We start from the raw sequence: 16,478 nt of genomic DNA on the forward strand, positions 1-16,478 counted from the left end.
GTGTGCCTCGGCGGAGGCGTGCGGGAGAAATCCTACGGGCTCTGCACCGTGGGCTGCTGCAATCCATGCTCTGGCGGCAGGGGAGGGCGCGGAGCTGGGGCTGGTGGCGGTGACAGCTCGGGGCCAGCAGCTCCTTCCTGCGCCTCTGACAACGCATGTCACTCCGAGCCAGCGACCGCGCGTGACAGCGTTACACGTTGCCTACGGTAACCGGGTGTTTTTTGTGTGTGTGCGTCCCCCACACCCTCGCGTCACCTCCGGCGTCCCAGCTCGCAGACGGTGAGGTGCGTAGGAGTCGGCACCGCGTGGGAGTTTGGGAATTTTAACTTGCTGCGTTGCGGAGCTGCCGCTGCGCCTGCGGGGCCGGCGGTTCCCCCCACAGGGATGCGGGAGGATGTTGCCTTTCCCGGGGTGCTGCCGCGGGGGCTGCCGGCGGGTTAGCATAGGAGAAGCCCTGAGCTCCTCCTGACCCCGCAGTTGAATTTCCACTGGGGTTGGCGTTCGTGTAGTGAAAACGCCGGTTCTTGGGCTGCAGCATCAGCCCAGCGCTCTGGACTAAGTCACTTCTGCACCGTGACTCGGTTTCCCCTGGTGTTGCTGCCGCCGAGCTCTGCTGGGGCTCTGCAAGGCCCCAGCACTTCCTGGGCGTTTTGCTGGCTCCTTTTCCAGCTGCAGTGCTCGGGGGGGGCACGTTTAGTCCCCCCCACTCTTGCAAGATGAAGGCTGGGACCTTCTTCCCCCGCTGCATTGCAAGGGAAGTGAGAGGGTCTTGCAGTCATGGGGGTCTCCCCCACCCCGGGATTTTGGCTCTTGTGTTTACCCGTCCCCACGTACAGCACCCTGGGGTGCGGCAGCTGTGGGGTGGGTGTCGCTGGGAGTTTCCTGCTGGCGGGCGCTGGGGTGGCCCCACTGGGGAGGGAAATGCCGCCGTCCCCTCCCCTGGGGTGCCGCGCAGCGCGCTCCACGAAGGAAGCGGATGCCGTGGTGGGAGGAGACGCCGGCGAGGAGGTAACGTCCCGTGGGCGACGCAGGTGCCTGCCCAGGGGAGCCCCGGCGGGGGACGATGTCTGGTCTCAGCACCCAGGGTCCCGGGGGAAGGAGCAAGGAGAGGTGGACGCCAGCGTTACTGGGGGAAGAGGGACAGATCCTGCTCCCTCGCTGCACGGGTGCAGGCGCAGGGTGCTGTGAGTGGAGCACGTGTCCGGGGTGTTTCAGGCTGGCCTTGTTCCCCCTTGCCTCTTCCACCCTCCCCTGCGTGGCCCCTCTCCGTGGCGTCGGGGTGGAGGGTGCAGGTTCCCGCACCTTTGCCGCTCGCTCTAGCGGCTGCGATCCTGCACCTCCTCCCCTCTTGGCTGGGGGAAGCGCTTGGTCCCGAGGGTGAAAAATCCTCCCCGGGATGCACCAACGGGCTGCACGTTGCACCCGCGCCCCTCGGGCACCAGCCCTGGCCCTCCGGAGCGGGCGGTTTGCTGCTGTGAGTCATCGTCTCGGCTCTTTCCACCCATCGCTCTCCCCAGGAGGGGATAACACCCGGTGGGTCACCGGGTGTCCCCTCTGGGTGTCCTCCCTGGGGCACCCCGGCCGCCCGGCACGGGAGGGGTTAAGCGTGCGGCCGGCGAGCGGGGAAGGCTGGCCATGGGTGTTGCTGGGAACAAGCAAGCATGCAGGCTGCCATCTGCACATTGCGATTTGGTGAGTGTGCAGGGGAGGGGCCCCCCATCCCCGGCCCGGGGGGTGCCGCGGCCCCCCCGCTTCACGGGGAGAGGTGGGGGGCTCTGCTGCAGCGCAGGGTGGGAGGTGGCGGGGGGCTGAAGGGGGGCTCTGTTGCTGCTCAAAATCCACCAAGCATCGGTGTCGACATGGCCTGGGAGCTTCTTGCTCCGTGTCGCCCTGGGCATGTCACTTCATCTCGGTTGTGCTTCCGCCACGGGAGACGGACCCACCTCAGCCCCGGCAGGCACCGGGGTGGGGAGTTGCCCCCCCCTCATTCCTGCCAAGAACTGCATCTGCCCAAGGCTCTCGTCTGTCGAAACCAGGCAGGGTGTGTTGTGCAAAGGTCCCGGTGCAGACGCCCCGGTCCGGGGAGCCCCGCGTGCTTTCCAGCATCTCCCTGCACCCTTCCTCCTTCCCCGCTGCGAGGGGCTGCAGCGGCTGCCCGGTGGGGTCCCTTCCCCTCCCAAAACACCCTCCAGCAGCGGCGGTGCTTAACACTTCTCTCCCGGTGATTTTCTTGGCAGGTGCAGCCACTCCGGTGGCTTTTCAGCTCCCTCTCCCCTTAGAGCATCGCTCCCGTGCAGGACCATGGGTCCCAGCAGCCGACGGCGGGTGCTGAGCGATGGTGGGGTCCGTGCAGTGGGAAGGGGAGCCGGGAGAGCTGCCCAGTCTCTCCTGGGGCACTTCCCAGCAAGCAGGCAGTGAAAGGTGCTTCAGGCCCGTTTTTCTGCTTTAATTGGCTACTTTGGCTTTTGGAGCCCGTGTGCCCATCTGGAGGGTCGGTCTGTCCGAGCGGCTGTGCGCCGGGGCTCAGCACAGGCTCTCCACGATGGAGCTCAGTTTTTAATTTGCAAAAAGAAAGATCTTAAACCCAGGTCGGGAAGGATAATTTTGGGGTTTGGTGTTTTTTTTTCTCCCCACTTGGCAACATAAACAGCATCTCTGACAGCTTTACATTGAGTTTGCCATGGCAACCTACAGCAGCCGAGTGTTTCCAAGACCCCATCCCCGAAGCAGGAGAGGAGACGAGCCCCGGCGGGTGCTGCCCAAGGGGCAGGATGGCCCCCGAGCCAGGGGGGCTGGGGTGCGGGCAGCCCCTGTGCCGATGCAGCCGGGCAGATGGGAAGGTGACAAACTTCCTGAGGTTTGCTCAACGGGCCTGATCCTGCTGCCCTGCCGGCCCAGCGGGGTTTGTGGCTCTGGGTAGGGGGGGACGGTGGCTGGTGTTGCTCTTCCTCGGCACGGTGCTTTCTGCCCTGGATGGGGGGAGATGTCCGGGCTGGAGCGAGATACGGGGGGAGCTAAGCTGGGGCGTGGATTTCCTGCTCCTTCATGGGTAAAAAAAACCCACCTGAGCTTGATCAGGGCTTGCTCCATCTCTGGTCGTCTGCTGGGGTGGCCGGGGTGGTGCTCACGTCTGCCGGCCGGGGTGCGCTGAGCTGAGCAGGGAGGATTCGTGCTCTTGCCCGGTGGCCCAGCAGTAGCCGCTCAGGCAGCAGCCGCAGGCTGGCGCGTGCCGCGCTGCCTGTGCCGTGGGCTGCGCTGCCGGCATCGCGGCGAGACCGCTCGTGGCTTGGCTGAAGGTGTCAACGTGTGACGTGTCCAGCTGATTTTTTTTTTTTATTTCTTGTCCCTCTCTGAGCAAGCCCACTTTCCTCTCCCCCATGCTTAAAAGGGTCCCTTTCTTTGTGCCCGCGGCCGCTCCGCTGCCCGGGACAGGCACACGCAGAGGGCTGCCCCGGCGCTGGCCTGCGGCCGCTCTCCCCAGCCAGGACGGAGGTGTAATGCAGCCGTTTATTATTCTGGGCAGGTTTGTCTGCAGCACCGCATCGGCTTCACCGCTCCTCGCCAGCCGCTCCATCCTTCCCGGAGCGTGCACGCTCCCTCCCCCAGCTCACACCCCGGCCCCCGGGTCGAGAGGGTCCATCTCCCTCGCCACTGCCACCCCCAAAACTCCTCCTTGTCTGCAGCCACCCTTGTCCTGCTCGGGGATGCTACCGGGGAGGTGAAGCAGCTCAGAGGGTCCCGTGCAGCTGGCTCCCGCGCAGGGCAGCGCAGTCGAGGTCCTGCTCGGGCTCTTCCACCTGGGCTGTGTTTTCTTGCCCTGCGTGCCCAGGGGAGCCTCGGGGAGCACTTCTTCCTCTCCAGTGCCTGGGGGCTCTGGGAATGAGTTATTAGAGTTAGGGACAGCCTGCTGAACGCTGCCGGAGTTATTAGGAGCTCGTTAGAGCGTTAGCTGGTAGGGAAGGCTGAGTGCAGCTCTCCGCTGGGATGGATCCTTCCCAGCTTGGCCAAGGAGCGCGGGAGCTTGTCCTGTGCCGGCGGGATGGGGCAGAGACGGGCCAGGAATGGGTCTCTGACCCGGCCGATGCTCTGACCCCGAACTGGGGCTGGAGGAGGATGCTCGAAGCAGACGGCAGGAGCCTCCCCCCACCACGGTCCCTCCTTTCTTCTTGACCAGCAGAGCGAGTTCCCGGGGCCGGCGCTGCTGGAGGGAAGGAGCCTCGCGGCTGGGCAGGGGCTGCTGCTGATCGGTGCCCCGTGGGCTCCTTCAGGGGTAATTACAGACTAGGCCGTTACAGTATTAATTAACTGTCTTTATCTTAATCTCTGAGCTCTCCTCAAAACATGTTAGTTGCTATGAAAAAGGAAAAAATTAGTGTGTTGAGGTGGGGGGAATTATCTTTTTTTTCTCTTGATCAGCAGGAGTCTGCTTAATTGGACCTGCCGTCTCCTACCTCCCGCTGCCGGCAGCTTTCGCGCCTTTAAATGATAGATGAGCTCCGCGAGGAGCCGCGGGGTGACCGGGCTGGGCATGGGCAAGGGTGCTGGGGCAAGGGTGCTGGTGCCCCAGCTGGTGCTGGTGATCTCTGCTTTATGGAGCAGCGGCAATGCTCTGCCCTCAGGGTGCGAGTTTGGGTGCCCCTGGAGCTGCAGCAATGCCGTGGGGGGAACACGTCCCTGTGCTCCCCATCCCTTTGCTGGCTGCGGCTGGTGGACGGGACCCTCCCATGGCGGTGGCATCGCTGGTGTCCCTAAGGTTCGGTTGGTGCCTGTTCCCTCCTGATAACGCCGGCAGCCGCCCTGGGCGTTGCTGGTGGGGAGGGGAGCTGCTCACAGGGGCCCTGGGTCGGGTGTGCAGGGAGGGGTTTGCTTTTTGGGGGTCTTGCTGCTCCAGGGGTTGCAAAGCCACCGTGACCAGGGCTGGAATCAGGGTGGTTTGCTGCGGGGTGGTGCTGGGACGGCCCCGTGATGTTCTGGTGTTGGGTTTGCAAGGGCTGGTGCATCGCGTGTGCTCCTGGGAAGCAGCGATGGGCATTTTCCCTCCTTCCTCCCGTTCTTGTCCGGCTGCTTGGCCTCTCTGGCCACTTGCTCTGCCATCTCTGGACCTCTGTCTCAGTGCTGATGCTGCCTTAGTAGCCATTTCCCTTTTGTTATTAATTTATATTGCTCTAGGAAAGGCTTTATTTTCTCTCCATAAAGAGCCTCTCTTGCAGGCTCTTCACCTCTCTAGTGCTGGAGAGGTGTCTGGGAGCATCGCTGCCGGCGGCTGAGCTCAGGAGCAGAGTCGGAGGGCGCCTTGGGCGAGAGAAAGCCCTTTCCTGCTCTGGCCCGTGCTGCTCCGCCTGCCCCCTCCATGTCCCTAGCTGTCCCCAGCGCCTGTCCTCTCCGCCTGGGATGCCAGCGGGGCACCCTAGGCCCCAAATTCCCAGGGAAGGAGGGAGCTGCGGGATGCTTGTGGTCCCTGCCTGGCCGCAGTGCTCGGGTCTTGCTGGTCGAAGTGGTTTTGGGGCTCGCCTGCCCTCGCTGGCAGGGCTGGGGTGTGACCTGGCGGGCAGCGCTTTGGGGCTTTGAGAGCTGAGACTGAGACCCTGCCGCTGCCTTGGAGGGGACGGCACGAGAGCTTGCAAGCAGAATACAGAGGGCTTCCTGAGACACACTCTGAAAGGATCACTAATGGAAAAGCCTTTTTATTTTAGAGAAGCACGCAGGCTTTAGTAGCTTCTCTGATTCCTGCCGAATTTCTCTGCTGATTAAAAGTCCGCTGGGTGCTGCGAGCCCCTTTCCGTCGGTGCCGGCTCGCTCGACGGGATGCTTCTGCTTACCTGATGGCAGTGCAGTAAGCCAGCGCTCCCGCCCCGGGCCGGCAGCCTGCGGAGGAAGCAGCTGTTTTCCACTGCTGAGATGTATTTTTAAACCAAACTGAATGGGAGCGTTTTTCTGGGCCGGGCAGCTGGGGGTTGAGTGAAGAACCACCTGGGCGCCCTTCCTGCCCGGCCCCGCGCGCTGCCGGAGCTGCTGCCGCCGGTTTTCCCCGAAGTGTGGCCGAGCGGCCATGAAATGCCCCGGTCCGTGCTGAGCCCATCTGAGCTCCCTGCAAGGTCAACTTCTGCTCATCCAGGTTTTTTGATCAAATCACGCTGACCCCCGGGGCCGGGTGAGCAAGCCATCACCTCCAAACCACGTTATTTCTGGCGGGCGCCCACCCTCGGGTGCCGTTGCTCCTGCTCGCCCATCCCGTGAGGTGCGTGCATTTATTAGCAGACCTCCTAATGCCGGTATTTTTGTTTCCCATCCTTGTTTTTGCAGCTCCAGTTGCTGTGGTATCCAGGGAGCCCTCCTCCTTCTGCGGGAGATGCACGCTGGTCGTTGCTAAGGTCGCCTCCGCGGTAACATGCACATCCTGTTTACACCTTTATCTGGAGAAGTTGGGCTCGGTTAGAGGCACCCGCTTCACCTGGGCAGCCCCCAGGGAAGGGGCCGCGCCGAGCATCCCCCCGCCGGACCCTCCAGGGAGGGCGCTGCAGAAGCCCCAAGGCGGCGTCGCCGCCACCGCGCCGGCAAGATGACGAACAACGTGGCCGACCACCACCCCGGGAACTCGGTTGCTGAAGGCAACCATGAGGGGGACTTTGGTTGCTCCATGGTGGAGCTCAGGAATCTCATGGAGCTGAGGAGTGGCGAGGCGGTTGCCCGGCTCAATGACTCCTACGGCGGCGTGCAGAATATCTGCAAGAGGTTGAAGACGTCGCCAGTTGAAGGTGAGTGGCCGTCCTGTGGGACCACCCGCTCGGTCCGGCCGGTGCCGCTGGGCTGGAGCCATGCAAGGTTTAAGCTGGTGGCTGGAGGGTGGTGGCTCAGATAACTGTCTTGTGGCTGAGCTCAAAGCGTGGTCCCATTGCACCCGGCATTCATCGCCAGCCTCGCGGGAGATGGCTCCCTGCATCTTAATAAAACAGTCATTTAAGGTAGAGAAGGAGGAAAAAGAAAAAGAGAAGCGTCTTCCCTGGGGGCTCCCCGGAGGTGTAGCCCGGAGCCCTGCATCCCCTGGGAGGACGGAGTGGAGGTGGGATGGGGGCAGGGGTGAGGAGCTGACGGGGCACAAGAGGGGTGCAGGGGGGGTTCCTCTCCGCAGCCCCGTTGCTGCCCCGCAGGTCGGCGCCAGCCTTTCCCCTGTTTAATAATTCACAGCGCTAACGGCAGGGCTGCGCGGGGCGAGGGCGAAGGAGAGCGTAAAGGTTGGAGCGTGCCCGGAGAGGCGGCTGGGCTGCGCGGAGCTCCTTTGCAGCGTGTTAGCATCTCAGCCGAGGGACACCTCAGCACCCCCAAAGAGGATCGCCGCTGGGGATGGGGAGATGCACGTGGGCGTCCCCCGGCTCTGTAGGGCTTCTTGAGCGGCTGTGGGAGTGTAAAACCTGGTTGGGTGCTTCTGAGCATCACAGGTTTGAGCGGTGGCAGTGATGCTCGCCTGTGGGTGCCAGATGACTTTTGGGAGGCTTTGATGGAAGGATGTCACCTCTCGTCCCCATCGTCCAGGCTGGCCTTTCCAGGCCTCTGTATTGAGGGGTAGGCGCTGGGGCTCCCGGCGTGGGGTGGCTGCGGGTGTCTTCGCACGACGATGGCATTAAAAGGGGTACAAGGGGGAGAGACCCCCTGCTTACAGCACCGAGGGTTTACCTGGGGCTGGGAACAGCACTGGCAGGATGCGGCCCCGCCGTGGCTGTGTGGGATGGGGGACGTGGCTGTGCCTCGGCTCTGAAAACTTGCGGGTTATTATTAGTGCCGTAAGCTGGGGATTAGCGTGTTTCCCAGCTGTGAGTGGGACCGGGAAGGGGAGACAATATCGGGATGTCATTAGAGAAGGGGGGGAGTCCCGGTGGAAATACCAAGTCCAGGTCGCAAAACAATGCGCTTGGCCCTGCCAAACTGGGAGCGCGCTCCTTTGGGGGGGGAGGGGAGGGAGGGGAGCGAACCCGAAAGGCTCTGCTGAGGGTGAGGCAAAGGGCTGCCCTTCCATCCCAAGTGCTGCTTCCAGGCACTGGTTGGCATCGCTGTGTCCCCAGCACACCCCTGCTTCACCCCCTTGCTCTGGAGGTGAGCTTTGTTGCCTGTCCTGTTGAGCACAGAGAGCAAAGAAAGGTTATTTCCTACAAATTGGGATTTTTAGGAAGAGCGAAAGCCCAAGGCAGCCTGCGCCACCTTTACCCGCTCCCATCGGAGCAGGGCATTTGGCTCCTGCAGTGCTGGGGCTGCCTCTCCACGGGCACCTACCTGAGAGCCCAATACATGGCATGACACCGCCACGGTGCCACGATGAGGGAAACCCCGGCAGGTCAGGAAGCTGCAAGCCAGGAGCACGTGGGCATCCGTGGGCAAAGCCTGGGAACCGGGGAGTGGGGTCCTCAGGCGGCTGCTCGCCCTGGGGAGTGCAGCGCAGGCGAGCTCAGGTTGTCTTTGCAGATGGGATGGCCCAGCCAGGGTTTAGTGAAAGATATGCAAGCTGGGGAACGCCAGCTACGTCTTGGCACGTGTGGTGTAGGGCTTTTTCCTTCTGGGAAGCCCTTTGCGGAGAGCTGGGGCTGGCTCAGACTTGACCCCGAGCCTCCCTCTGCCTGCAAACCCCTCCCAAGCTGGCATTGCCCGGCCAAAGCTCGGGAGCTTTGCTGGACCCATGGGCATGAGACGGGGCACCGCTGCCCGTGCGGGCACTGGGTGCATGTCCCAGCTGCGCGTTGCAATAGGCAACCCCATGCAGGTGGCTTTGCCCAGCCCCGTGCTCATTATCCCTCCGCTCGTTATCCCGCTGGATACAGCTCCCGCCGCATGCGGGCAGGGAGCATGTGGCCGTGTGCTCTCCCTGGGTGTCAGGGAGCCTCGCAGGAGGCTGCTGGCCCAGGGAGTCCCCCAAACCTCCTGCCCCCCTGTAAAATACGGCAGCCCGTCGTGGGCAGTGTCTGGAGCGGTTTGATCCCATCCGGGTTCGCGCGGCTCCTGCCCCTCGGTGCTGCTGCTCCTCTCTCCGTGCTGTCCTCGGTGCAGCCTGGCACTGTCCCCGCGGGGCAGACACTGGCCACAGTCCCCCTGGGAGCTGCCTTCACCCCGAGGGGTCCCTTGGGTGGTTTGTCCTCGTAGGGTGGGATCTCTCCGCACTAGCGTTTGTTCAGGGAGCGTCTGGCCAGCATCGGTGTGGGGGTCCGCAGGGACCCGCTGCTCTGGCTCTTGCCCTAAAAGGTGTCGGTGGACCCCAACCCCTCAGGGCTCCTCCTAAAGGGGTTTGGTGATGGGGTGGCTCGCTGCTGGGTGCTGGCTTTCTACCTCCTCCATCAGCCCCGTCCCCGAGGCGGGTTGGGCAGGGTGGGAAGGGGAGAGGGGCGGTGGTGAAGCACAGGCGGCTTTGGTGAGTCACCGATTAGAGCGTCTCCCTTCCTGGTCTCCCTTGGGTGACAGAGTGTCAGCAAACACCGCCCTGACTCACCCGCTGGCGGTAGCGGCTCCCGGGGCTGCCGCCTCCTTCCCGAGCCGGGGCGAGGAGCCTGCTCTGGGGGCTCCTTGCTTGAAAACTTTACTACCCAAAAAGTAGCTTTCCCGGGCTGCAGTGCCTCCCCTCTAATCAGGGACCAGTGACCGCACAGGGGTTTTGTTCTCCTGCTGTCACTTGTGGCCTCCATCTAAAATTTGTAACCCACTCCCCCATTAATCGGTGCCCCCCAGACCCTGCAGTGGCCCCGACCAGGAGGGATTTGCTGGCAGCCCGGACCCGCAGTGCGTGCCTGGAGTACGTGCCCGTGGCTTCTGCTCTTTGCAACCCTCTCTCTGTCAGCACAGACAAACTGAAAGCCCCCCTCCTCCCCAGCTGCCCCAGGAGGGTGGGAGGCAGCTCTAGGGGCATGTCCATGGGTGGGACATGGGCTCTGGAGGAGCCACGTGTACAACCACCCCTGCCCCGTGGCAGCACCCCGCATCCTCGTGCGGGAGCGCGTGCGTGCCCGGCACGCCTGCCCGCGGCGCGCGCCGTGCCTCCCTGGCGCCGGCATGAGTCAAGCCGCGGCGGTTAGCCATATTTTCCATCCGTCCCGTCAGAGATGTTGGGCAGGAAGCATTCCCGCATGGGTTGGGCTCGGGGAGGCCGTCGGGCTGGGAGATCCCAGGATCCTGCTGCCCCGTCACGGCTGGGTGGGGACGCCTGGGCTGCTCTGCCAGCGCGTCCCCTCCCTGCAGCCGCGGGGTGCAGTCGCAGCAGAAAGGGGGATGTGAGGGGGAATGGGATTCATCCTGCTGCTTCCTCCTGGCTGGAATGCAACGGAGTTGGTGGGGAGGTGTATCCTGAGTGGGAGGGCTCGGTCCCCCCGGGAGGGCATCGCTGCCAGGCTGCTCCAGGCACCGGGAGGTGTCCAGGGCCGGGCATTACAGCCTCTGCCCGGTGCGTCTCGGGAGCTGGCAGCAGCCCCATGGGCCATCTTAAGGTGGAGAGCGGGGGGGCTCGGCACAGGGCTCGGTTAAGGTGGGCAGGGGAGGCTGTTCTCACCTTGGACCCTATCAGCTTTTTAATGGTTTTAATGCAGGGCATGACCGGGGAGGCAGTGGGGCAAACTGCTGTCTCCCATTGCTGGCCCCTGTCCCAGAATGGGAGGGCTGTGAAGGCTGCTGTGCTCACAGTCCCCGGCTACCTGCAGGCAGGAGCTCAGGCTCCCCTTTTGCTCCCCTTTTGCTCCCCTTTTGCTCCCCTCTCTCCGGGGTTGCTGCGTGCAGCCGAGGGGGAGCAGCAGCCCAGCTCAGGGCTGTCCTGCTCCTTTCCTCGCTCCCACCACCCCTTTTCCAGCAGCAGGAGCAGCTCTGTGTCTCCTCCACCAGCTCCCTGCAGGAGCTGGCCTGGCCGCGCTGCCCCAGCCTCTGCGGTCGTGACGCGTCCGCGGGGCTCGGCTGAGCTCGGAGACGTTCCTGCTGCGCCGAGTTGCTCTCCGCGGCGGCTGCTCCTCCGAGCTGGCAGGAGAGAGGGATCAGGTGGCTCCAACAGCTCCGAGCGCCGCTCGCGGTGCCAGATTTACAGCTAATTTGATGCAGCATGTAAACAAGCCGGCCAGTGCCAACTGGCATTAACTGGCACTCGAGCGCTTCGTGAGGCTGCAGCACCGGGGAGAGGCGGCTCGGCGTGCTCACCCCAGCCCCCGCGTGCTCTCCTGCCCGCGGCTCCGGCAGCGTCCTGCCCCACCGGTTGGATGTCCCCTGCCCCACGGGTGATGGGAGCAAAGCCCTGCCTTGGCTCCCCCCCTGCCTGCACCTCGTGCCCCCCTGCGCAGGCAGGGAGCTGCTCCTTACGGGGGTCCCACCGGTGCTGGTGGGGGGCAGCGGTGGGGTTTGCCCTCACCTCCGTCTCTCCCCTCGCCAGGCCTGTCTGGGAACCCGACCGACCTGGAGAAGAGGCGGCAGGTCTTCGGCCAGAACTTTATTCCTCCCAAAAAGGCCAAGACGTTCCTGCAGTTAGTGTGGGAGGCGCTCCAGGACGTCACGCTGATCATCTTGGAAATCGCAGCCATAATCTCCCTGGGCCTGTCCTTCTACCACCCTCCAGGCGGTGACAATGAATGTGAGTCCCTGGGGTCCCTGCGGCGTGGTGGGGTGCTCAGTGGGGGACCCACATGAGCTGCCATGCCCAGCCGTGCGGGAGCAGGGCTTTGGGACAGGTGCCGTCCCCGGAATGTCACCCCGTGGGTCCCTCCACCCTGGTGCAGATGGAGCAAGGGAGCTACTTCTGGTCACCCTTTGGGTGGTGGCTTCTCCCTGTCCTTGGGGTCCTTGGCATGGTCCCATCCGTGTCCAGGGACCAGCACCGATGGACATGTCTGGGCACAGTTGTCACCATGACATGGCTCAGAGCTGCTCCGTGCTGCTCCCCCAGAGACCAAGGGGTCTGTCTAGTTCAGTGGCTTCCCAGGTCCCATGGGGCTTCTCTTTTGGTTTGGGGCATGGAGGGACAAGGCTGTCTGTCCCCTCGTACCTCGCCCCAAGAGTGCGTGCTCCTCCCAGCCGTGACACCCCGTGTGTGGCTAAGAGACAGCGTTGGGAGAGTTTCTCCTCCCCGGCCCTGGATCTCTGTATCGTTGGAGGAGTCGAGCAGGCGCAGGGATGCGGAGATGCGGGGAGACAGTGACTCACTCGAGGGTCACGTAGCGGAGGGAGGGCTGGGTGCTGCAACTGGAAATAGAAGCCAGTTGTCCCAGCTCTCTCAGCCCAACCTCTGCCAGAAATGAAAAGTGAAAAAAAGAGGGGGGGGAAAAAAACCCAAATGCCTCCAGGGATGTAAGAACCCTCTCCTGAGAGCAGGGGAAGCCCTTGGACCAGCTCAGGGAGGAGGAGGGAGGAGTAACTGTCTTCCCGGCTCTGCTCTGCGCATGTTACTTGGAGGACAGCGGGTGTCTTGTTGTGCAAACGAGTTTTCTCCTCTGACTGCAGTGTGCGGCCAGTCGGCAGGCGGTGTGGAGGACGAGGGCGAGTCGCAGGCTGGCTGGATCGAGGGGGCGGCTATCTTGTTTTCGGTGATCATCGTGGTGCTGGTGACCGCTTTCAATGACTGGAGCAAGGAGAAGCAATTCCGGGGCCTCCAGAGCCGCATCGAGCAGGAGCAGAAGTTCACGGTCATCCGTAAGGGGCAAGTGATTCAGATCCCGGTGGCTGAGATTGTGGTGGGAGACATCGCGCAGATCAAGTACGGTGAGTGGAGGCGGCGGTGGCTGGGGTCTGTCCCTCCACCTCGGGAGCCTCGGCGGTTCCTCCTCCCTGCTTTGCCAGTTACTCCATTTTGCAGCGTGCCGTGGCCAGGAGCGATGGGAGATGCTCCACTGACCTTGCTGCTTGCTAGCCTGGAGCTGGGCTGGCAGAGCTAAGCCAGGCTCTGCACACAGCTTTGGGTTGCTTTAGTGACCTGCTGGTTTCAAAAACGATTCATTTTCACAACCATGTCCTTGTGTCCCTGTGAACATCTCCTGGGCAAGGAGGAACATCATCTTAGCAAGCAGATGTAGCCCTTGGGCTAAACGAGGTCCTGGTCCTTGTTTTCCAGGGGGTATGCTCATCCCATGCAACTCCCGTCAGGAAGGAGATTGGTCCAACGTGGTGTTCATTTCCACATAGGGCTTTTTCCTTCCTCGGCGGTGAGTGATGGGATTGTGTAATGGTTTGGATGTATCGGGAGGCTTTGGGAAGGATGCGGTGTTGATTCAGTAAAACCAGGTGGGGGAAGCACTGTCTGATTGAGCAAACGTCCTCACAACAAATGCTTTTGTACATCAGTGAAGAGTTTGGAGCTATTGGATATCACCTTATAATACCCATCTGTCTTATAATACCCATCTGTTGCTTCTCCTTCCTCTAGATTTAGTCTGAGACTGAATTTTGAGTCCTCTTGGTGACCCACGAAGCCCCCTCCTGGGACGGGGCAGGCAGGGGTGAGCTGTGGCTGGCTGGGCCGGGGCTGACCCCCCTCTTTGCTCCTCTCCTAGGTGATCTCTTGCCAGCGGACGGGATCCTGATCCAGGGCAATGACCTGAAAATAGATGAGAGCTCGCTGACCGGGGAGTCAGACCAAGTCAAGAAATCGCTGGATAAAGACCCCATGCTGCTGTCAGGTGAGGATCCCGGGCGGCTCTCACGTGGTCAGTGCGGGGCTGGGTTTGTGCCATGATGGAGCGGTGATTGCTCCCGAGTCCTGTGTCCCGGTGTGGGGGAGGAGATGGGAATGGCGTGCCGGTGTCCTGTCTCACCGTGGCCTTCCTGCTGTGCCAGGTACCCACGTGATGGAGGGCTCCGGCAGGATGGTGGTGACTGCCGTGGGTATCAACTCCCAGACGGGAATCATCTTCACTCTCTTGGGTGCGGGAGAAGGAGACGAGGAAAAGAAAGTGAAGAAAGGTAAGGAGATCCACTGAAACTGCTTTTTCCCTCCTTTTGCCTTTCTCCCTTTCCTGGGAAGCATCCACCGGTGTGCAACAAGCTACACCCACATCCGTGGGACGCGGTTGTGTGTTAGTGCCCATGACCCGGGCAGGTACGGTGAGATCTCGAGGCGGCGCGGGGGGATTCCTCCCTGCTGCCCCTTCGCCCGCAGCGCGGGGATTGTGCTGCCTGAGGAAAGCCCCCCGTGCGCCCAGACCTCTGCTCACCAGCTCTTTCGGACACGGCTCCAACTCTCTCTTCTCCAGCCGGCTGCAGCCTGGAGTTGCAGGGTGGGGGGGTCGAGGCTCAGAGGGAAAAGTGGCCGATAGCGATGCCCCGCGGTGCCGTGGCTCGGTGCTCATTGCCCGCCCCGAGGTGGGAAGGTGAGTCCTGGTTGTCCGCAGGATGCAAATAGCCCACCCAGCACCCTGAGGACTTTGCTGAAGATCTCTGCTGGCATCCCCTGAGCTCCCTGGGGAAGTCGGCAAGGCGCAGAGGACGGCAAGAGGGAGAGGAGGGGTTGTGTGCTGGGGGGTGGAGGGTAAGAGAGCAGCCAGGCGGGCTGAGGTGTTCCTGATCATGCTGGGACTTGAATGCTTTCCTGCCTCGGCTCTCACATCTTGCTGCTTATTCCCCTGCTCTGTGTCAGCTCTGATACCAGCTTTAAAGCCAGTATCAGTGCAAGCCAGGCTTGGGAAGCTCCTGCTCTCCCCCGTGTCCCCACAGCCCTGTTCAGCAGGTCTGGGCTCACTGGGAGCAGCCACGAGGTGCGAGGAGCTGGCAGGAGGGAGCTGCCGGCTGGCATCGCTGGCTGTGCAGCCATCCCTGCGCCGGGGAGCCCTTCCCGGGAGGCGATGCCACGCGGGGAGAGGCTTGCCAGGCCTCTCCTGGCAACCGTTTCGGCTCTGGGCTGTATGTGCGCTGGGTTTCTCCAGCTCGGCTCGCCCGAGGCGGGCGGCTGGCTCACATCGCTGGGGTTCGGTGGCTGTGGAGCTCTTGGGGTTTCGCTGCCAGCTGGAGGTGGGAGTACGGGGTGAGACGTGGGAACGGCGCCGCTGTTGGAGCGGAGCGGCAGCTTGCCAGGCACGGCGCTCGGTGTTCGCCCAGCTCCCAAACTCTGTCGCTCAGCCCCACAGCAAACCCAGCTCTGTGCCCTGTGCCTCGCAGCCCTCGATTTGGGAGCAAAGTGGGGCAGGAGGCTTCATGGGCTCATCCCCCACTGCTGCGGGGTGATGGGATGAAGGTGTATAAACCCCTTGCCGCACAAGGCTTGTTTAGATTGCAGCAGCCCTGTGCTCCCCGTGTTGTGGAGGCACGCTGAGGACCCCTGAGAGTGGATCTTGCCCACCACAGACACGGGGGGCAGAGCCCCCCGCTATGGGGATAGTGCTGCCCACAGCAGGGGACAAGTCTGTGCCTCCTGGGTGGATCGGCTTGTGCCCGATGGCAGCGGGAGGCAGGGAGCACGGGTGCTCAGTATGTGCTGCACGGAGGCTGAGCTCTGCCTGTGGTTTCTTCTCCCCAAGGGTCTGAGACGCCACTGGCACCCTTTGAAGCACTCTCAGGGGTTGTAGCGGGTGCTTTGCACGTGGGCAAGTCTGAAGCCTTGGGGACGGGGCACCTGGGGGGAGTCAGGGTGCTCCAGAGCCTCCCCTGTGCCGCGAGCTGTGGACCAAGGCACACGTGGTGTCCGGAGGGTGAGCGCAGGGTGCTGAGCCCTGCGCACGGATGCTGCCGGAGCGGTGCGCAGCCCCTCGGAGCAGGGCCGACCCCAGGCTGTCCCATCAGCTGGACGTTGAACATGGGTCCATGTGCTCAGCCCTCCACCCTTTCTCTCTTTAAACAGGTAAAAAAACCGGAGCCCCCGAAAATCGCAACAAAGGTAACCAGCCTCTCCATCCTTTGAACCAGCACCACACTAACTACCGAGCATTCCTCCTTCCTTCCTTCCTTCCTTCTTCTCATCAGTCTGTGCTCTTTGCTGCTCCGGCGGGACTCTCGCCTCGTTGTCCTGGGAGAGGGTGCAGCGGTCCCGTGGTCGGCGGCCCCGGCACGGCATGGCAGTGCCCTCTGGCACCCCACCGTGGGGCTGTGCATAGCTGGGATGGGGCTGGCCACCTTCCCCCGTGGCCACCTTGCCCCTGCGTGGGGCAAAGCCTTTGTGCAGGGAGGACAGGGCTCTTCCAGCAGCCCAGACCACTGGCAGAGCATCCCTTTCTCGGGGCAAGTCTCATCCACGTCGACGTGAGCCGCAGCTGTGAGCTGGTGGCTCTGAAGCCCTTGTGCCCCCCAGAAGCCGTCCCCTCCGGGGTTTGTGTTTGGGCACGGCTTGGGGAGAGACCTGGGTCCCCTCACGCCATTCCTGGGATGAAATGTCCCAAGAGGCCTGGCCAACGCGACAGTTGCACCCTCTCCTGCCATGGCCTCGACTCCGTGAGCGTCTCCTCGCCAGTGTTTCTCACACTGTTCTTTGCAGGCTGTGGAGGAAGCCCATTTCTGCACCTCTCTCTCTCCACCTCTCTCTCTCTTTCTCTCTCCTCTCAGCAGTTTGAGTT

General features: G+C 62.9%; 1 protein-coding gene across 4 annotated transcripts in view; it reads left to right on the top strand.

Annotated features, from left to right (window-relative positions):
• Positions 1-266: 266 nt before the first annotated feature.
• The window catches only part of ATP2B4 (ATPase plasma membrane Ca2+ transporting 4), a 37,834-nt gene continuing 21,622 nt past the window's right edge, over positions 267-16,478 (top strand). Inside the window, exons 1-7 of one of the 4 annotated variants that reach the window (XM_075174369.1) lie at positions 267-284; positions 6,304-6,755; positions 11,381-11,578; positions 12,445-12,702; positions 13,491-13,616; positions 13,774-13,899; positions 15,770-15,805. In XM_075174369.1, the coding sequence (XP_075030470.1) occupies positions 6,560-6,755; positions 11,381-11,578; positions 12,445-12,702; positions 13,491-13,616; positions 13,774-13,899; positions 15,770-15,805 (940 nt within the window). In that variant the 5' untranslated portion in view covers positions 267-284; positions 6,304-6,559. Of the gene's footprint in view, positions 285-893; positions 1,009-1,031; positions 1,693-6,303; positions 6,756-11,380; positions 11,579-12,444; positions 12,703-13,490; positions 13,617-13,773; positions 13,900-15,769; positions 15,806-16,478 lie in introns of those variants that run through there. The other 3 variants (XM_075174370.1, XM_075174364.1, XM_075174365.1) reach the window with 3 other exon arrangements.

This window comes from Calonectris borealis, chromosome 26 (assembly GCF_964195595.1).
Source record: "Calonectris borealis chromosome 26, bCalBor7.hap1.2, whole genome shotgun sequence".
Lineage (NCBI taxonomy): Eukaryota > Metazoa > Chordata > Aves > Procellariiformes > Procellariidae > Calonectris > Calonectris borealis.